Genomic DNA, 19708 nt, shown 5'->3' with positions numbered 1-19708 from the left:
TTTGCCGTCGTATAGCACCATTTTGGGAAACAAAGCTAGCTTGTTTGCTGTGATTATGCCTTAGTGCTCACCCTGACGACGGGCTGAAAGCTTGATGGGATTGGCCTGGTCTAGATTGCGATGTTACCGTTGCTACGTGTAACATGGCTGAGACCTTGTAAGACGATTATTTATATGAATGATGCCCAATCCCAAATTGTTTTGTTATGCTACTTATCTCGTCAGTCAAAGATGCTCCTTCACTCTTTTGCGTTGCTGCCGTTGGTAGCTGGCGCATTTGCCAAAACCCAAATCCACGATGATACCTTCACGCCAGACTACGTTCTCGAAGCCACCCTCGACGATATAAAAATCAACTGTAAAACGAGGTCATCCGTCACATTTAACGGCACATTCCCCGGCCCAACGCTGTATTTAAAAGAAGAACAGACGACATGGATAAGAGTGTACAATCACATTCCCGATAATAACGTCACCGTCGTAAGCACAACGAATCAATCTCTTTTACTTAAGCTGACGTTATCAGCACTGGCACGGTCTGAGTCAGCGCGCAGCACCTTTTTCTGATGGCACACCACTCGTTAGCCAATGGCCCATTCCCAAGGGTCATTTCTTCGATTACGAGATTCGACCCGAGAGGGGAGATGCTGGATCTTACTTCTATCATTCCCATGTTGGCTTTCAGATCGTCACTGCGCATGGCATTCTGATTGTCGAAGATGCTGATGAGCCACAGTATGAGTATGATGGTGATGTTGCGCTTATTGTCGCGGATAATTATGCTGCTGAGGATGGGGTGATTGAGGGAGGACTGCTGGCGGATCCGTTTAAGTGGTCGGGTGAGCCGCAGGCTATTACTATACAAGGGAATAGCGGGAACAAGAGTTTCTGGGAGGCGGATGATAAGAGTTGCATGCCGCATGTCATTCATGTTGATCCAGGCAAAGTCTATCGTCTTCGAGTCATCAGCGCTACCGCGTTGTCGATGATCAAGCTTGGCATTGATGATCATGCCAACTTTACTGTTATTGAGGCTGATGGATCATACACCAAACCTGCGGCAATTGATCATGTCCAGGTATCCTCCGGCCAACGCTTCAGCTATCTCATGACCACCAAGCCCGCAAAGGAAGTCTGCCAAGGCGACAAATCACAATTTTGGATCCGTTACGAAAGTCGCGATAGACCACAGATGATCAGCGGTTACGCCTTACTCAAGTACAACTGCGACGAGTATCAAGACCTTCCCAAGACACTCCCTGAGAAGTCACCTGTTGTATTATCCAACGACACCTCTGATTACCTTGAGTATGCTCTGGAGGGATTGTCGGAGAAGAACAATCGGGCGTTCCCGAGGTTATCGGAGGTTACGAGAACGGTAACCATCCAGATCAATCAGATTATGGAGACGGGTGCTTATGAGAACGGAACTCTAAACGGCACAGTAGCCTGGGCGTAAGTTACCCATAAATCTCCACATTCACTTTACTAACGATACCAGTCAAAATGGTTTACCATGGAAGGAAAGCGTTCAAGCAGAACACCACCAAGTCCCGTATCTCATCCAAATCTACGAGAACGGCAAAACACCCAATTACACAGCCGCCCTAGAGCACGGCGGCTTCGACCCCGTTACAAAAGCCTTCCCCGCCAAAATCGGTGAAGTACTGGATATAGTCTGGCAAAACAACAACGGCCCAACAGGCGGCTGGGACTTCCATCCCATGCACGTCCACGGGTACCACATCTACGACTTAGGGTCTGGCAATGGAACATACAACGCCACCTCCAACGAAGAGCACTTCAAGAACTTTACACCCGTACTGCGCGATACGACGAATCTTTACAGATATGCAGTCAAGGGCGTTCCGCACAATACTGCCGGGTGGAGAGCGTGGAGGATAAGAGTGACGGAGGAGAATGTTGGGGCTTGGATGATGCATTGTCATGTTGCGCAGCATCAGGTTATGGGCATGGCGACAGTTTGGGTTTTTGGGAACGAGGAGGATATTAAGATGAAGTTCCCGGCTGTGCCGTATACGAAAGGGTATTTGGATTATGGGGGCAGCGCGTATGGGAGTGAGGACGTTAAGCCTCAGGTGAACCATTACTGGAGTAGCGCTGATGATTGAGAGGGCCTGTTTTGTTACTAGAATTAAATTAGATACACATGCTAGCGAAGGGTAAGATCTCAGTTTCAACTTGGTTTCGCGCTGAGAGCAACGGTTCCAGGGAGGATACACATGAATCTAGACCCTTTAATTGTTTCACATTTGCTTCATCCAAAGGTAAACGCCGCTGGAGTTTAGCAAAACATTACAGGGATCAATTGAGCCGTGCTTTCAACCCCCGCAACCAGATATCGCGGCTATACCATATTCAGCATGCTGTGTCCCCAAAAGCCATGTGATCAATAATTGAAGCAATGATCAGCCAAAGCTGAAAAAACGCCAAGGCTATTGACATGAGATTGAGGTGGCTGAGACCTTGAAGCCTCCCAAGCCTCCCTCAAAATACCGCACGAGGATAAATACTTGCTGATCCCCACTTCAAGGCTTTCAAGAGGGAGGGTGATGCTGTAACGAAATAATGATATTCGAAATACTGAGGCTTTGCAAGCTTTGGCTTTCGGCCGGCTGGCGAAGGACAGCGCTCATCAACACGATCCTCATTTGGACTCTAACCACAATCCTCCTCGTGCTATTCTGTATATCTTTAATTGGCTTCAAACATGAGTCTACTGGAACCAGCGAAATTTACAAAGGAAGTTGTTCGCGCTCTTCAAAAGTCGACATAGCAGTCCATTTAATCATCAATATCCTCGGCACACTAATTCTTTCGTCGTCCAACTTCTTCATGCAGATTCTCACGGCGCCGACAAGAGAAATTATCGATAAAGGTCATTCGCGCGGTGAATATCTTGAGATCGGTGTGCAGTCGATACATAACCTCACACGATCGTTCTTCTCAAGGACGAAAGGGTTCTTCTGGGTGTTATTAAGTCTAAGCTCAATTCCTATTCACTTGTTTCTTAACGCGAGTATTTATACGGTTCATGTATCCACTGAGAATTTCTTTGTTGTCGCGACGGAACCATTTATTGGTGGTGCGGAGTTTGAGATTCCGGGTGTAGGAGCGAACTCGTACGATTGGAAATATCCCGGAACTCAATTTCCTGTATCTGGACGTATAGAGCACGCGAACAGATTTATTGAAGAGGTGGCAGGGAATGCGACGCGTTGGAGCAATATGAGCGTGAATGCTTGTATGGATATCTACAACGATCCATACCAGGCTCTTCGGGAGCACCGGAATGTTGTCATGGTTGTTCAAGAACCGGGTAACTCGTCAACGAAAGGGTGGAGAACATCTGAAGTACGCTCCGACTTGAGCTCTTCTAATCGATCCGATACCCTCAATTCTCTGTTCTTGATGACAGAGCTTAGTCTGACGGATGACTACATCCAATGGAGCGAAGCAGGCGTCGGAGTCGGCCAACCCTTCACTGAAAAAGACAAAATTGCATCCAAGCTCAGACTAGATCTCAACGCGGGGATTATGCAAACTAACTTTACTTCTGGACCCGATGAACTTGAAGCATTGTATTGTCTGGCCGAACAGATTGAGGAAGCCTGCGGTGTACGCGTTTCCAACATTGCGCTACTGGTTAGTTGGATTTTCACAGCGCTCAAAGCACTGATCTGTTTAGTGGTGGTCATCAAATATCGACACGACAATCCGCTTGTTACTCCGGGCGAGGCTGTCGATTCGTTTATCAGTGCACCAGATGCTTCGACGGCTGGGATGTGTTGGGCAGGTGCGCCTGGTGACAAAGTAGGGAAGGGCAAGAAACGTGATGCTGGGGCGAGAGAATGGCGAGGAGAAACGAGGAAGTTGGGATGTGCTGTTCCAAAAGCACTGTGGATATCGTCATATCTCCTGTTCGCAGTATTCCTTGGTATTGGAGTTGGATTGTTAGCTGAAGGATCTCGAACACAGCCAGTGTAAGTCCTTCCCCATCTCTCGAACAACACATCGTCTAACCAATGTCTCCAGAACCAAATCCAGCTTCGGTCCAACCTCCCAAACCTTGGGTCATAATCTCAACGCCGGCCCAGAACGATCAGACAATATGGGCGACATCCACCGAGCTCTCTTCGCAAACCTACCTCACCTCGTTCTGGCCTTGTCATATTTCGCTTACAACAATATCTTGACACGTATGCTCTCTGAGCGCGAACTATCAGAAATCGGACGGAAATTTGTACCTCTTCGCGTTTCTGCGCCTAGAGGGTCACAGCAGGGAACGCACCGGCTACAACTGCCATACATGTGGTCGATTCCTCTCATCGCGATGAGTGGTATCTTACACTGGCTGTTGTCCAATTGTCTATTCCCGAAAGTTAATATTGGGTATGAAGCTTATCCGCCATATGGAGAAAGTATCTGGAGTGGTAGGGGACTAGGCTTTTCGACGCTTGCCGTTCTCATCACTATCGCCATATGCTTTTGCGCTATACTTATCCCGATATTCATCGGGAGGAAGAAGTTGAGTAAGGATATGGTTGTTTTCGCAGGGAATTCTGTTGTCCTGTCGGCTGCGTGTCATGTCATGAGGTTGCAGACGGCGAAGCAAGAGGGGGATGTAGATACTGCTTTGATACAGAGAGGTCAGGCGAGGGAATCGGATATAGCTGCTAGGAAGCTGAGATGGGGTGTTGTGGTGCCTTATCAGGGAGGTCGACCGGGTCATTTATCGTTTGGAGTGGCGGAACAGCATCTTGGACCACCGCAAGAGACGCATTACTACGCAGGAAACAATAACTAGCAAGGTGTTGGAGTAACACGTCACATTTCAACTATCAGATTCAACGTTAAATATTGCGAATCCTTCTTTAAACAAATCATAAAGTCAATTTCTCATGTATCCTAAAAGATCCCAAGCCGAAAACCAAATCTAACAACCGTCTATGCTTTCAACTCTCTATGCATAATTCTCCTGCATCGCAAGAGGCGAGGCCTCCTGAGCATGATGAGGCTGCAACTTCGTAGTCTTGAACTTTCTAGCAGGAACCCTCATATCAAACATCTGGTCAATCTCAATCGCACTTCGTCCCTTCATCTCCGGCACAAACAACCACGACAGAACCGCGCCGATAAACGAAGTTCCACAGAACACGAATGCCGTCTTGGCTCCAAGGGCTGCCTTGTCCCGACTGAATAGCATAGGCAACGCAATTGCTAGTGCGATCGAGAAACCCTTCTCTGCTACACTGGCCAAACCTTGTGTCAGGGATCGGAGTTGGAGAGATGATGTTTCTCCAACGATGGCGAATCCTGCTGGCCAAGCTCCCAAGCCGCAGATTATAATGACGGACATCATGATGCCACCAGCGACCCAAGTAAGAGCTTCACTGGTCCAGAAACCGGTGATTCCCATGACTCCCCATAAAATTCCAGCCGCGGCGAGAGAAGGGATGATCATGTTTCGACGACCCGTTCGTGAAAGAAGCCAGAAACCGATACCATTACCCAGCATACCAGCAACAACACCCGCAGCCATGAAAATGAGAGAAGGCGTGCCACCCATTCCCATACTTCTGAGGAAGAGATTCGCGTTGGAGAGAAGTTCCATACCAAAGAGTCCAGGGAAGATAGAAGCCAAAGCGACGATCAAGGTTCTTCGCAGGTTTGTACCCTTGAGACAAGACCAGTATGTAGCATTCGCGGTCACGGCCTGTTCCTCTTCAATTGTAGCTCGGATACGCTCGAGTTGACTATAGGGATTGACCTTGGGTGCGTAGAGTCGTGTGGCTGATTTGATTGCGCGTTCTTCCTGACCTGTTCTGATGAGGTGCGCTGGACTTTCGGGCATAAAGATTGACAAAAGAAGAGGGCCGATGGCGAGAATCCACTGTGATCCAAAGGCGCCTAGATAGCCGGAGTTTCCTTCGATGCTGTTGATGGCAAGTGTGACGAGAAGACCGATTAATTGACCGAGAAGCGTGAAGACGGGGAAAAGTGCCATCGCAGATCCACGCAGTGCAGTGGGTGTGTTTTCTGATACCCAAGTCACGCAAGCGCCCCTGATGATACCAACAGTAAAACCTTGAATGGTCAACCCAGCGGTAAGATACATCCTCTTCGTATCCAGCGGCTCAGGAATGTGCGAGAAGAACATACAGGCGATAGCAATGACAGAAACAAGCGTACCCATCATAAGGGTAAACTTTCGACCAATCTTGTTCTGCAGCCAACCACCAAGAATAGAACCAATAGCCGCACCAGCAGGCGGCAAGCCCAGCCAAAGCGAAAGCCAATTACCAGGTGTATCCATTTTTCCATGGATCATTTCACCATAGTCTTCCAAGAAGCTATCTGTACCGACGATAGCGCCGACGATGACGAGATCGTAACCCCAGCCGATGATGGGAATACTCATTGCGAGACAGTATGCTGCTACCTTTGGGTAGAGCTTTATAGCTTGACGGAGAGGCATTTGAGATTCACCATCGGGTTGTTGTGCTGGTGCTGATGTTGTGTATTTTAGATCTTGGGTTTGAGATGTGTAGGGGTCGTAGTTTGTGATATCTTCTTCAGATTGGGGAACTTGATGCCATGATCGCGAAGTTTCCATTTCGTGGTGGGTTGGTTTGATGGGGTCACTACCATCGCTATCGCGCCTGTCGTGATAAGCCATATTGAGTAAGCGTCGATTTCAGTGAAATGAACGGTTGAAGATTGGCGAAATTAAATGAGAAATAACACCGTACGGACTAATGATATGGAATTGTAAGATGGTAATTCCAGAAATTGAAGGAGAATTGCTGGGTATTAAATTAATCATCCCCTCGCACTCTACACCCTCGGACTTGAAGATCAGCCCTGCGGACTCCAAAAGCGTGGAGTTTGTGGAATCCTATCGTGAATCCTTCGGAACCAAATGCTACGCTGTTAAAATGCTTGACCAATTACGTGAAGACCAGTACGATGATGAAACAGGGATGGCTGTATTTGCTGACAGGGCGCAGTCGATGGACTAAAAGCAATACAGACAGTCTAATGGTGGGATTGGCTGTGCTTATGCGCGGGCTTTTTTGGACGGGAATGGTGGATAAGCTTAGCCCTGGTTCTTTAAGCCCTACGGACCTCGGACTTGGGAGACCCTGGAAGGAATTTTCCGAGTGAGATACGGTTGCTGATGCGAAAAGGCTTTCGCGTGCTAAATGCCTACGATAAAGGAAATTCGTGAGCCTAGTCTAATTAATAATTATGCTTATCTGCAATCGCGTCTAGACGTCATCTCAATTTCCTTTTTCCTTCGGTGAGCAGGCGTTGTTAGTAGAGGTAGGTAGCTCATGGGAGACTCGTGAGTTGCGACCGATATGCGTCAGTTCAAGATCTGAGTTTCAGAAATAGATATGGATCTGATAGATCAATCGACTGGCATTTGGTATCAGTTTAATTGAACTACCGAGGCTAGTAGTTAATGGTTGTCCGTAGGACTATGCACAGCTTCTGCTTATCCGTCGGACTTGGCTCCTGTACGGGTGACTACACCATGCTTCAATATCTACCGTATCGCGCAATCGATGCTTCTCAGTTTGGTCTTAGCAAGTCGTTTGAGTACGCGTCAATGTAATAAATAGCTCAATGGGATGGGATAAAGTAGACAATTGTTTCGGCGCAGTAGATCTTGTGTTACCATTCTTACTCTGCTGTATCATTCCTTATTATTTGCTCATCCTGACTGCTACATTATGGCTTACACTCAAGATTCCAACGGAGGATCAAGTAAAATGGACAAGCCAATCTGTCAAATCATCACACCAGTCGGCATGCTAGGCTACGGCTTTGACGAAAAGCTAACATACCATGAACTCACCTGTCTCGACCCTAACATACCAACAGCTATCATCCTAGACTCTGGCTCTACAGACAGTGGACCACAAAAACTAGCCCTTGGATCAATGACCTCCCCTCGGTCATCATATGTTAAAGATCTATCTAAACTTCTGAAGCTGGTTCACATATTCCATGTGCCGCTCATCTTTGCTTCTGCTGGGGGTGATGGTACTGATGAGCATGTGAGAGAAATGGAGGAGATTATTAAAGAGATCACTGAAGAGGTCGGGAATAGGTGAGTTGCCAGTTAAGGTTGAGTATATGGACTAATGTCGATGTAGTGATTACTCGTTCAACACTATTTCTTTATTCTCAAACATCAACAAAGACATTATCCTTGAACGATTCAAACAAGGCCGTCTCACAGGCTGCGGCTCCTGCGTCCCTCCCGCCTCCGAAGAAGAAATCCAGTCTTCTCTCCGCGTAGTAGCTCAAATGGGCTACGAACCCTTCCTCGACGCCATGAACGCCAACCCAAACTTCGACATCATCATCGGCGGCCGAGCATATGACCCATCGCCTTACGCAGCATACTGCGTCCATCAGCTCATGCGTCAGACAGGCATAACCGATGAACAACTTCACTCCAGCTTAGGAGGGTTTCTACACATGGGCAAGATTCTAGAGTGCGGAGGTCAATGCTCTACTCCCAAGTCCCACGGCGCTGTGGCTACTGTTTATGCGAGTGGGTTGTTTGATGTTAGACCTTTGGCTCCTGATTCGGTTTGTACGCCTCTTTCTGTTGCTGCGCATACTCTTTATGAGAATACACGGCCAGATGTCCTTCGTGGACCTGGCGGATCCATCCATCTTGACAACTCCCATTACGAGCAACTCTCCGATGGAAGAACCGTTCGGGTAAGCGGTAGTAAATATCGGTCCTCAGAAGAAGACGGTACACCATACCAATTCAAGCTCGAAGCAGCACGTATAGTGGGATATCGATCTATGTTCATGGGCAGCGTGAAAGATTGTACGTCACTCCCCGGTAACAAGAATCTTACCTCTAACTGACATTCATAGACATCCTCATTTCTCAAATCGACAAGGTTCTCGCCCGCGTAAAACTCTACGTAGCGCAACAACACCCCGAGATAACAAGCCATTGGAAATTGGACTTTCACGTCTACGGAAAAGGACAATTTCCTGGACAATTGTTCATTGTTGCGGAGGCACTTGCTTCGACGCAGCAGTTGGCGAATAGTATTGCGTCTAAAGCTAGAGTTGGCATGATTGTGAGTCAATTCTTTCTCGTTTTCTTTAAGGCAAAACTAATAGTGGTAGCATGCTCCGTACCCAGGGCAGAAAGCTACAGCTGGGAACTTTGGCTTTGGAATTGGTGGACTTATGGAGCTTGAGTTGGGGCCTTGTGCTGAGTTTTCGCTTTATCATTTGATGGAGTTGGAGGGTGGTGAGCAGCGTGTTTTCCCGGTTGATGGGAGGCTTGAAGGGCCGTTGTTGAGAGGGACTGTTTCTCGAAGTGGCAAAGGATCTAAGCCAAGACCCAGGAACCTACCTCAGCGAGCTGATATGACTCCTCTTACGCAAGGTGTTGAGCATATAGCATCAACTCCTTCCCAACCCATCACAAACCCCCAAACCCTATCCGACCTGTGCCGCGTCCTCCGTTCAAAAAACGCAGGACCCTACGAAATCACCATCGACGCGATATTCTCATCCAAAGAGATCTACGATACCATCAAAACCTCAGGCCTTCTCTCAACAAGCAACGTAGCCAAGGCAATTGGCGTTGCAGAAGAGGATATTATTTGGATCGGTTTCTTTGATCCGGCTATTGCATTGAAGGTAACTATCCCGAGAGTTAGGATGGGTGTGAAGAAGTCGGCTGGTGGGTTTATGGAGAGTGATATTCATGGATCGCAGGAGCATATGGGGCTTGCGAGTATGAGGCTTCCTGATATGGTTTTGTCACTTTTGTGATGTGTAGTTAATTTTTGTACTTGTCCTGAGTCTAGAGTGTTGAAGGATTCTTATCCTTATCGTTATCGTTATCAGCTTCCGTTTTGGTGTTAGTGTGTGATCCTGCGAGCGGACTTGAAAATGTCCGTCTGACTGCCAAGCTACCCTGCGGAGAAGCCGAGTCCGCGATAATTAAGATAAATAACTTCAAGCAACCATCAATAGCACAATAACTAGCTCAATTAGATCTGACCGACAAACCTCAATCATACTCAATATGGCTATTCCGCAAAGACGAACTCCTCCAATTGAGGACCTCCGTCAATTCTACGTCGGCAAAAATATCCACGATGTCCCCAAGCCAGCAGTTATTTTGGACAAAGCCAAGATTAATCGCCATTGTCAATCCATGCTAAAGGCAGTTGACACACTTGGTCTTGGATTTCGTGCGCACGTCAAAACTCACAAGGTCAATTGTCCAATAATTCTTCAAGTGTCAAGGCTAACATTTCCCAGACGATAGAAGTTGCGCGTCTTCAATTCGGTCAAGGAAGTGGTGGTGTCAAGCTCATCGTCTCCACCATCGCAGAAATCGACCATCTCCTCCCTTTGTTCAAAGAATACAAAGCCGCAGGTCGCCGTCTTGACATCCTCTACGGCCTTCCTCTTCCGCGCTCTCAAATTCCTCGCTTAGCAGCCCTGGGCACAGAGTTAGGACCAGGCAGTATCTCCGTTCTCATCGACCATCCCTCCCAACTGCAATCCGTCAAGGATTTCTCTCAGCATGCTGAATTCCCTGCGAGGGTGTTTTTGAAGGTCGATACGGGATATCACCGTGCAGGACTACCGCCTTCTTATATGAATAAGAATGGGTTGATTGAAAGTCTTGCGGAACTTGAAGCGAATGGGGAGGCGGAGTTGTTGGGATTGTATTCGCATAGTAGTCTTAGCTATGCGGATTCAACGCCTGAACAAGCGATGGGGAATCTGGAGGGTGAGATTCAAGGATGTTTGGAGGCAGTTAATGCCCAAGCGCATTTATTCGCCAAGGAGAAGGAACTTATCATCAGTGTCGGCGCTTCACCTCAGGTCACGGCTGTCGAGAATCTGGTCACTTCCCAAGGCGACTTATCACCGGCAGCTGCCTCTCTTCGCAAGGCTATTGAAACAGTTACCACTGGTAAGCCCGGTGGTTTGAAGACCAAGCTCGAGCTTCACGCTGGTGTATACTCCATTCTCGACATGCAACAAGTTTCCACCAACTCAAGGAGACACCTAGGCTCTGCCGAAGACGAAATCGCCATCGCCGTCATCGCAGAAGTATGCAGTGTCTACAACGACAAGGAACGCGCACAACCTGAAGCTCTAGTTGCTGTCGGCACATTAGGTCTTGGTCGGGAGCCTTGCGCTGCTTACCCAGGCTGGGGAGTCGTCAGTCAAGTTTCTGGGACGAGACGACTGATCGTTGATAGGGTTAGTCAAGAGCACTCGATATTGGCGTGGGAACATGGAAAGGGTGAGGATACTTCTGACTTTCCGCCTGTGCCGTTGGAGGTTGGACAGAATGTGGTGGTTTTCCCGAATCATGCTTGTGTTACGGGGGCTCTGTATGGGTGGTATCTTGTTGTTGATTCGGAGGAGGGTGATGGGTCGAAGATTGTTGATGTTTGGGTGAGAGCTAGTGGGTGGTAGAAGTTCGTATTGGTGAAAAAGTAGGTATTTGTTGTTATTTTCCATCTCTCCATTTAAGCCTGCTTGTTAGATCTATGACCAAACTGAGAGCCCATAGAGAGACGCTCAAGTCGTAGAGTCCCCGGGCCTAGATGTCACTCAAAAATTCACCGATGTCAAAGTCAATGCAAGGGATTATTAAAAGCGGTGTTAGGGACCATCAATTCCTACGTGAGACAAAGACTGAACTAGCCACGCCGTTGGAATGGTTAAGCTTTTTTCTCGCTCGGCTAGCAATCTTGGCCATATTCCCGTTGGTGACGAGACTAAGGGTGCTTCAATTTACCAGATTTCAAGTGGCTGGTGGGATCTCCCTTCATTTCTCAACGCTTTATCCTAGACACTTATGCCCCTTTACTATTCCGCAATTGGAAATAACTGTTGGTTGTAACAAACTTGTGAGACATTGGCTAACTTCAACTCCAAAGTCCCACCTGAAAAAAAGTAATTCGACTTAACGATGGCTGGCTGGACTTTAATCTATCGACGCCACATGCAGGGATGAAATAGGAGGAAACAACAAAAGTTCAGGTCTGTCCGTCGCGCTGCTCTTCTTGTAGATTGTTCTCCGACAGTAGTCACCCTCCGCTTACATCCAGCCAATATGTTGAAACCGAGAAAAGAGAGCATTCTGGTGCGATGGATACTAATCACAGTCTTCATCGTTAGCACCTTGTCGGCATTGGTGGTTCTTCTTCAGCCCAGATACCGGACTCTACCGAAGAGCAGCAGGATATCATTCGAAAACGACAAAACACTACCAAATGAGCGCTATCTTGTCGCCTTGTATGTTACCCGTCAAGTTCACTAACATAATCAACTGAGATTTACCAGTGGCGATTCCTACACACGAGGTGGCTTCAAATTGAACTACACATATACCAACACCGGCCCTGGCATGTACGAAATGGACCGAGTCGACCGAGTAAAAGGCAAACTCCCCGGCCCCAGCGCCAAAAACCCCATCGGAAACCCAAAACTACCAGGTAAAACATCATCCGGCGGTAAGAACTGGGCGACGTACATGGCGACAGAATTCAACAGCACGCTTACTCTGCTCTACAACTTCGCCCGATCAGGCTCCACCGTCGACGCAGAAATAATACCGCCCCGAATAGACAAACGGTTTACCTTCGCGAATCAGATTGTTCACTTCAATGATAGTATTGGGCATAGACCTGATTATGCTGCCTGGACTGCTGAGAACATGGTTGCGACGATTTGGTTTGGGATTAATGATATTACACTTAGTTACAAGATACGTGGTATTGAGAAGAAGTACAAGAATGCGGTTTGGCGGATATTCGACTTGGCAGATATGCTGTACGAGATGGGAATTCGACAGTTTGTTTTTATCGAGGTGCCGCGTAAGTTTTACCTTGTGTTAAGATCAAGATTATACTAACGCATTTAGCGGTCGATTTGTCTCCGACACGACAGAACCAGAAATACAAATACAACGAGACCAACAACTATCACGAGCTTCTCCAATATGGTATTCACAATTGGAATCGAAATTTGAGGAAAGAGACTACTAAGTTTGAACGAAGACATCCCGATGCGAGTGTCGGATATGTTGAGGTGTGGGATATATTCTATGAGGCTTTCTTGGACCCTGAAACTTTGGGGGCTCCAAATGCCACTTGTTATGACCCCAAAGGGGAGAAATGTGTAAGTCATGTCATCTTTTTTTAAAAGATTAGTGTTTGGGTACTGACGTCTTTAGCTGTGGGCGAACACTTCACATCCCGGGACAAGGATTCATCATCATATCGGGAGAAGAGTTGCCAAGACAGCGTGGAATTCGGTTTCTCCTTCCTATCATTACTAATAGAACATGATACTGGAAGCATCCTCTTTATCTTCTTTTTGCTGTCGCAGCCATTCGCAGTATTCATCGACACACGTCTGACATAGTGTCCATCGCAGTAGCCTTCTCTCCTCGCTGAAGGTACATTTGTCCTGGGGACGAACGATGATAGGATTAGGTGAGGTCTCTTGGGCTTCTTTGCATCTTCGACTGTTGGTTTGATGTGAGACTACATGGCTACGACGTTCGCAGATGTTGGTTATGTCAATTATCAGGCACATTTCGGGCCGGAGAGAATTCGGGTCACATCGGGATTAAGTAATGTTTTCAGATGCGAGAATGAGAAAGTAAAAATGGAGTTGCGTGATTAGTTTATATAGTTAAAGGTAGCAGCGATTCAGAGGCATTTTGTAAAGTGAATATATGTTGAATTCAACGTTCTATTCTTGCAGCATGACAAATGACCTATGAATAACCACTACCGCTTTGCCGAAAATAAAGCCATTTACTGTAGTGCCCTTCGTCTCAACCACTCGTTGTATTCATCGACGCACGCCCAACAGTATGTCCAGGCCAACCTCTTGGTCACCTCACTCTCCACGCAGTGGTCATCCGGACAACGGTCGTTCACATCGCGTGACCGTGATCTAGCCTCTCTGCATCGTCTGATATCCCAGTCTCCGGATGACCAACGGCCGCAGCGCGCGCAGACGTTGTTGATGTGTATAAGGTGACACATCCTGATGTCGTTGTTGGTGATGTATATAGTAGAACAGATATAACACTTGGAGTATAGATTGTTTCAAAATCCTTTCACTTAAATTATGTTAGGAGGAAAAGTTCTTCCAGGACGGAGACTAGCACGACTTTTATACCAGATTGTGCATTGCGATTCAGTGTAGAGACTCTGCTACCTGCGTGGAAAACACGTATTGAATAAGAGATTATAGTCTTATTCGCAGCCGACCCCGCCGTCTTAGAAACTCATTATACTCCTCAACACATACCCAACAGTACGTCCAGCTCAACCTCTTGGTCACCTCACTTACTTGGCATTGGTCATACTGGCACAGAACGTCTGCATCGCGTGACCGCGCTCTGGCCTCTCGACAGCGTCGGACATCCGAGTCTCCGCCCAACCAATCGCCGCAGGCATTGCAGATGCTATTGGTATTTATAATGTGACACATCTCGATCTTACTGGGTGTTGATATCTAAATCAAGAGGTGTAGGATAATATATTTAATAAGCTTTTAATAGTATCTTTATAGGTAACGCTTAAATAGGTCGTATTATATTGCATGAAGAGAAAAATGCAGTCCCTAGAGACTGACGCGTCTTTTATACCTGAGAAGGCCCTGCGATTCAGTGTCGGGACTACAGTGTCTCTGCAGAAATAATGCTTGTTGATTAAGAGACTATTGTCGTTTGTGGTGTTAACCACCATCATTTCTGCACAACCTTCGTATAACCTCCAAATCGTTTGTTCTTGGTGGAGCAATCAATGCAGCCTGTCGAACTGGTAAATTGCCGCTGAACACTGAAAGACGAATTTGCTATGGCGCAACTCCCATCCTCTCTTCCCTTTCCGCAAAGCTCGGTATGGAACTCTTCCAACAATTTTCTTTTGCATGCCGGACACATATGTTCGATCTTCGCTATGTGACACATGATTGAATGGACTGCGCGTTTCTAGGAAGAAGAAAAGTTCTTAAGATGTTGGGCCTCGTGGGATACAGAACAGGGGAAGGGGACCGAGTGGTACTTATATCTTTATCAACTGTTTGTGATTAAGAACGTTGCTGGATGGAAGGAAAAAGAAAAGCCAGATGGAAGCAAGGAAAAAGGGCATTTTATAACCTGCCTGAACCTTATGTGAGGGCAAGCCAAAAAGGAAAAAAAAAGAAAAAGGTTGTGTGTGGGCAAAGGAGTTATATTAAGAACAACCATGAGGTCTCATGCCTTTGTATGTGGCGCAAAGCTGTCACTGTCGTACCGTATCTGCTATCACATTAACAGGTAATGAGCGTCTGATACGACGATCATATGAAACAAACAATTGAGATATCGGCGGCTGATTGATTCAGCATTAGTGCTAAGCAAACAGGAAGAAACTTAAACATCAACTACGACAAGTTGTCAAGGGTGATTTTATCATTTACAAGCAAAGTGTTGACAGTAATTATTACCGAGCATCTATGTTGAAAAGGGCATTTTAGGTTACGAACTCGATGTAGGAACGTTCAATCAGTACGCAATTAGTTGTTTCATTCTTCACTTACAGCGGAGGTTTACGCAGTAAACACGAAAGGGTTGATCTATCTATACCAGTACTCTAACCTATTTCTTACCATCATCCTTCTTTTCTTCTTCATGCAATCAATGCAACCTGTCACGCTAGCATCCGTCCTCTGAACGCTGCAAGAGGTCACAGGATTGTCGCAGTAAACACCATCTTTTGTTGCCTTTTCGCAAGGCAAGGTGACGTCCTCTGTCCTAAGCTTCCTTTGGCACTCGGGGCAAAGGTATTCGGTTACCGTTCTGTGGCACATGATTGTGTAAGTTGAAATGCAATTTCTTAATTTTGTTAGAATCTTTGGTATATAGTGAGATAGATACCCGGGCCGCTGTTGGTATTTATATATTTGTGAGAGCGTGGTGATTAAGTAACATTGTTCCCTTTAATCACTGTAACCTATTTGACTTTTGCTCCCTTTTCTCAAAGTCGGGTAACGGCGCTCATCCTGGGCTTCTTCTGGGCAAATTACCCAGACCGCGCTATGTGGCACGCATTTCTTTGAATAGATGTAAGTACTCCATAGTATTGAATCTTGCGATATTCTAGTATAGCACTCAAGCGACATGTGACCTATCAGAGGTCGCCTGTACGCCATCTTTCTTCTGCCTGATAATAAGCACAACGTAGCCACACAGCCTCAGCCTGAATATCTACAGACCTAACTACCCCTCACGCTGATCTAGTCAATATTTCAACCTCCAATTGACCAAATAACCTGTGCCCTACCGCGTGAACATAGGAGAGTACGTTAGTTTTGAACTTCTCGTGACTATTCAGAAATTCCAGTTTTGGGCCCATGCAATGGATGCTCTCGACCGTATCATTGAGGCTGTAGAAAGGATAGTTGCGGGTATCCCGCCGGGCCACTCTGATCGAGCTATGTTTTTGCACGGCCTTGGAATCGACCTATTCGAAAGATTTCATATGACCAACTCGATGGCAGATCTTGATCGCGCCATTGAAGTCGCCAATGAAGCCATCGACTACACTCCGCAGCAACATCCAGATCGACCACGCCATTTGGACAATCTTGCCACAAGGCTCGGTACGCGGTTTGGGTTCGTTGGCTCCATGGAAGATCTGAATCATGCTATTGAACTTGCCAATATGGCAGTGGAGGCGGCACCACCTGACCACCTTCATCGAGGCCGCTTCTTAGGCAACCTCGCTATTTGGCTTTGTAAACGATACGAGGAAATCAGTTCGTTTGATGATCTGGATCGTGCTGTCCGGACTGCCGATATGGCTGTAGAGGCCCTATCGGAAGATTCATCTCGCCGGGCCAACTATTTGAGCATTCTAAGTAATTGCCTCGGCAGACGATACCAGCAGACGGGTTCCAAAGATGACCTCGACCGTGCGATATCAGTGGCTGAGCTATCGCTTGAGGACACAGACCAAGATGTCATTCATCGAGTCGCTTACTTGAACACTCTCGGGTTGTGGCTTGGTGAACGATCTGATCGAACCGGGTCAAAAGCTGATCTTGATCGTGCCGTCGAAGCTACCGACATGGCACTCGAGGCTATATCTTTTGATCACCCTGACCGAGCTATTTGTCTGATCAACCTTGGCAAGCTTCTCGGCAGGCGATTTGAACTGACTGGGTCCATGAGTGACCTTGATCGTGCTGTCCAGATTTCTGATGCTGGACGAGAGCTCTTGTCCTCTAGCAGCCCTCATCAAACCGCTTGTCTTAATAACCTTGCCATGTGGCTGAGCAGGCGGTTTGATCGAGTCGGCTCGATGGATGATCTTGATCGGGCTATACAAGTTGCTGAAACTGCGCTTCAAGTCACCGCTTGGGATCACCCTGAGCGGTCCGTTTGCTTGGATACCCTCGGAGCTTGTCTTGGCAGGCGATTTGATCGGACTGCCTCGATTGACGACATCAATCGAGCCGTTGAAGTGGAAAACGTGGCAGTAGAGGCTATTCCTTCCGACCACCCTCGCAAAGCAAGTCATTGGGATGCCCTTGGGGTATGGATTGACAGACGATTCGACCTAACCGGCTCTATGGACGATCTCAACCGTGCCATAGAGGTAGGTGAAAAGGCAGTAGAGGTAACTCCTCTCGAAAATATGGATCGAGCCAGCTATCTTAACAATCTCGGATGCTATCTCGACAAGCGACACGAGCGAACTGGTTCGACGGATGATCTTGCCCGCTCTCTGTCATCCTTCAAGGAAGGTTGGAATTGCCCAACCACGCCCACGTCTAACCGTATTCGTCTGGCACTCAGTGCTGCTGGGACATACGCTTCGCAGTCAAACTGGGAAGAGTCAAGCCAGCTTCTTGAAAAGGCCGTAGAACTGCTTCCGGTTGTTAGTCCGCGGTCATCATCACACAAGGATAGGGAGCATATGCTCGCCACCTTTGTAGGTCTCGCTTCCACGGCAGCAGCCGTCGCCTTGAACGCAGGCAGGGATGCCTACCATGCTTTGAAGCTCCTTGAGCTTGGCCGCGGCATTATTTCAAATCTACTGATGGACATGAGAGGTGACATTTCTGATCTGAAGCAGAGACATGCTGGTTTAGCGGATGAGTTTGTATCCCTCCGGGATGAGCTCGATTCACCGGCGGATACATCTTCTTTAATCCCAAGCAATGGTGCGAGCTCCCTGGAGTCGCAAGCGAAACGGCGTCGCGAAGCAGATCAGCGATTCACCGACCTCATCACGGAGATTCGTGCTCAGCCGGGATTTGGCAGCTTTTTCCTTCCGCCGACTGCAGAGGAACTGATGGCTGCTGCAACCCTGGGTCCCATCATCGTTGTCAACCTAAGTTCATATCGCTGCGATGCCTTCCTTGTTGAGGTCGATCGGATTTCAGTAGTGGAACTTCCAGATCTTACAATGGATGAGGCCCAGAGACGAGCTCGCGGCTTGCAATTAGAATCACTGGAATGGCTCTGGGATGTCATCTGTCGCCCGTGTCTACATGCCCTTGGCTTCAAACACCCGCCGTCTGATGATAATTGGCCTCGCGTATGGTGGATTCCTACGAGACATCTCAGCCGACTTCCTCTTCACGCAGCAGGGTACCATAATGTAGCGTCGTCTTCCTTGGATACCGTTATGGACAGGGTTATGTCGACGTACGCGTCATCTATCAAGGCATTGATACATGGACGCCGACATGCCATTCGGAGTCATGAAACTCCCGAGCCAGACTCGGCCGTCCTGATTGCCATGCGAGAAACACCTGACTTGACTGCGGGCGGACTCCTCCCATTTGCCATCGACGAGGTAGATATGTTGGCGGAGTTCTGCCCCTCACTTGGGCTAAATCCCGTCATACCGCCGCGACGAAGAGATGACGTCCTGGAGCATCTACGAAAGTGCAAGATATTTCATTTTGCTGGTCATGGACAGTCAGATCCAGCGGACCCTTCGAAAGGTTGTTTGCTCCTCGAGGATTGGATGGTAAGTCCGCTGACGGCGGGCCACCTCCGTGACCACAGGCTGCAAGATAACCTCCCGTTCTTCGCCTACCTCTCTGCTTGTTCAACGGGGACTAATGAGTCGGACAAATTCGCTGACGAGGGCATCCACCTTGCCCAGGCCTTTCAGCTCGCCGGGTTCCGGCACGTCATTGGCACCCTCTGGAGAGTATCCGACAGACATTGCGTTGATGTGGCGAGGGTGCTCTATGAGACGATGCAGCACGAAGGGATGACAGACTTGGCTGTTTGCCGGGGCCTCCACCGCGCAGTCAGGGCGCTGCGCGACGGTCGGATTGAGATGGGATGGCGAGAGATGAATGCCACTCTTCAAAGACCAGTTGCCGGGATTAGAGATATCGTTCCTTGCAACGAGGATGTCAAGCCATTTTACTGGGTTCCCTATGTTCACTTTGGTGTGTAGCGTCCTATTTATGTAGTTATGAACATCCTTGTGTTGGGTCATATTGGAGAAGACTGTCAGTGCTGTATTTTATTGCTGCACAATTCTGCCTTAGCTCTAGTGCACTGATGTTATCGTCAGCACGTGATGGGAGTGAGACTGAGTCATTTTCACGGGCTCAGCCGCATTCTTGTCAG

At 47.8% G+C, this 19708-nt stretch overlaps 7 protein-coding genes across 7 annotated transcripts; 6 read left to right on the top strand and 1 right to left on the bottom strand.

The window, feature by feature from the left end:
* Window positions 1–231: 231 nt before the first annotated feature.
* On the top strand, window positions 232–2132 carry B0J16DRAFT_379321 (multicopper oxidase-domain-containing protein; the record flags this gene model as incomplete). Its single annotated transcript, XM_046130994.1, has 3 exons — window positions 232–480; window positions 527–1455; window positions 1502–2132. 3 exons carry the CDS (start codon window positions 232–234, stop codon window positions 2130–2132), a joined length of 1809 nt encoding a protein of 602 aa, XP_045990508.1.
* A 385-nt stretch (window positions 2133–2517) lies between these two features.
* B0J16DRAFT_367889 (uncharacterized protein) lies at window positions 2518–4901 on the top strand. Its single transcript, XM_046130165.1, has 2 exons — window positions 2518–4004; window positions 4057–4901. The coding sequence occupies exons 1-2, from the start codon at window positions 2590–2592 to the stop codon at window positions 4826–4828; spliced, it is 2187 nt and encodes a 728-aa protein (XP_045990507.1). The 5' UTR covers window positions 2518–2589; the 3' UTR covers window positions 4829–4901.
* A 10-nt stretch (window positions 4902–4911) lies between these two features.
* B0J16DRAFT_298586 (uncharacterized protein) lies at window positions 4912–6793 on the bottom strand. The gene has a single exon (XM_046124498.1). It carries the CDS (start codon window positions 6698–6700, stop codon window positions 4985–4987), a length of 1716 nt encoding a protein of 571 aa, XP_045990506.1. The 5' UTR covers window positions 6701–6793; the 3' UTR covers window positions 4912–4984.
* Window positions 6794–7728: 935 nt separating this feature from the next.
* Window positions 7729–9825, top strand: B0J16DRAFT_280795 (uncharacterized protein; the record flags this gene model as incomplete). The annotated part of the gene is made up of 4 exons (XM_046123915.1): window positions 7729–8140; window positions 8187–8878; window positions 8929–9140; window positions 9190–9825. Coding segments are annotated over exons 1-4 (1920 nt in total), but the record flags the coding sequence as incomplete, so codon positions are not given.
* A 191-nt stretch (window positions 9826–10016) lies between these two features.
* B0J16DRAFT_367886 (uncharacterized protein) lies at window positions 10017–11786 on the top strand. The gene is made up of 2 exons (XM_046130164.1): window positions 10017–10294; window positions 10342–11786. The coding sequence occupies exons 1-2, from the start codon at window positions 10103–10105 to the stop codon at window positions 11515–11517; spliced, it is 1368 nt and encodes a 455-aa protein (XP_045990504.1). The 5' UTR covers window positions 10017–10102; the 3' UTR covers window positions 11518–11786.
* Window positions 11787–12029: 243 nt separating this feature from the next.
* Window positions 12030–13787, top strand: B0J16DRAFT_331276 (uncharacterized protein). The gene is made up of 4 exons (XM_046126557.1): window positions 12030–12342; window positions 12391–12923; window positions 12971–13227; window positions 13283–13787. The coding sequence occupies exons 1-4, from the start codon at window positions 12161–12163 to the stop codon at window positions 13385–13387; spliced, it is 1077 nt and encodes a 358-aa protein (XP_045990503.1). The 5' UTR covers window positions 12030–12160; the 3' UTR covers window positions 13388–13787.
* Window positions 13788–16099: 2312 nt separating this feature from the next.
* Window positions 16100–19532, top strand: B0J16DRAFT_298579 (CHAT domain-containing protein; the record flags this gene model as incomplete). The annotated part of the gene is made up of 1 exon (XM_046124497.1): window positions 16100–19532. The coding sequence occupies exon 1, from the start codon at window positions 16467–16469 to the stop codon at window positions 19530–19532; it is 3066 nt and encodes a 1021-aa protein (XP_045990502.1). The 5' UTR covers window positions 16100–16466.
* Between the last annotated feature and the right edge of the window lie 176 nt (window positions 19533–19708).

This window comes from Fusarium flagelliforme, assembly GCF_020744385.1.
Source record: "Fusarium flagelliforme strain FIESC 12 MPI-CAGE-AA-0113 chromosome Unknown B0J16scaffold_1, whole genome shotgun sequence".
Lineage (NCBI taxonomy): Eukaryota > Fungi > Ascomycota > Sordariomycetes > Hypocreales > Nectriaceae > Fusarium > Fusarium flagelliforme.
Note: the sequence above shows the minus strand (reverse complement) of the source record. Positions and strands in the feature narration are given on the sequence as shown.

What these genes read in the sequence shown, in the direction of transcription:
- B0J16DRAFT_367889 (XM_046130165.1), top strand. Translation starts at nt 2,590, where the DNA reads ATGATATTCGAAATACTGAGGCTTTGCAAGCTTTGGCTTTCGGCCGGC. An exon ending in GGATCTCGAACACAGCCAGT is followed by an intron (nt 4,005 to 4,056) that starts GTAAGTCCTTCC and finishes CAATGTCTCCAG; the next exon opens with AACCAAATCCAGCTTCGGTC.
- B0J16DRAFT_298586 (XM_046124498.1), bottom strand. Translation starts at nt 6,700, where the DNA reads ATGGCTTATCACGACAGGCGCGATAGCGATGGTAGTGACCCCATCAAA.
- B0J16DRAFT_367886 (XM_046130164.1), top strand. Translation starts at nt 10,103, where the DNA reads ATGGCTATTCCGCAAAGACGAACTCCTCCAATTGAGGACCTCCGTCAA. An exon ending in CGCACGTCAAAACTCACAAG is followed by an intron (nt 10,295 to 10,341) that starts GTCAATTGTCCA and finishes AACATTTCCCAG; the next exon opens with ACGATAGAAGTTGCGCGTCT.
- B0J16DRAFT_331276 (XM_046126557.1), top strand. Translation starts at nt 12,161, where the DNA reads ATGTTGAAACCGAGAAAAGAGAGCATTCTGGTGCGATGGATACTAATC. An exon ending in GAGCGCTATCTTGTCGCCTT is followed by an intron (nt 12,343 to 12,390) that starts GTATGTTACCCG and finishes GAGATTTACCAG; the next exon opens with TGGCGATTCCTACACACGAG. An exon ending in TGTTTTTATCGAGGTGCCGC is followed by an intron (nt 12,924 to 12,970) that starts GTAAGTTTTACC and finishes TAACGCATTTAG; the next exon opens with CGGTCGATTTGTCTCCGACA.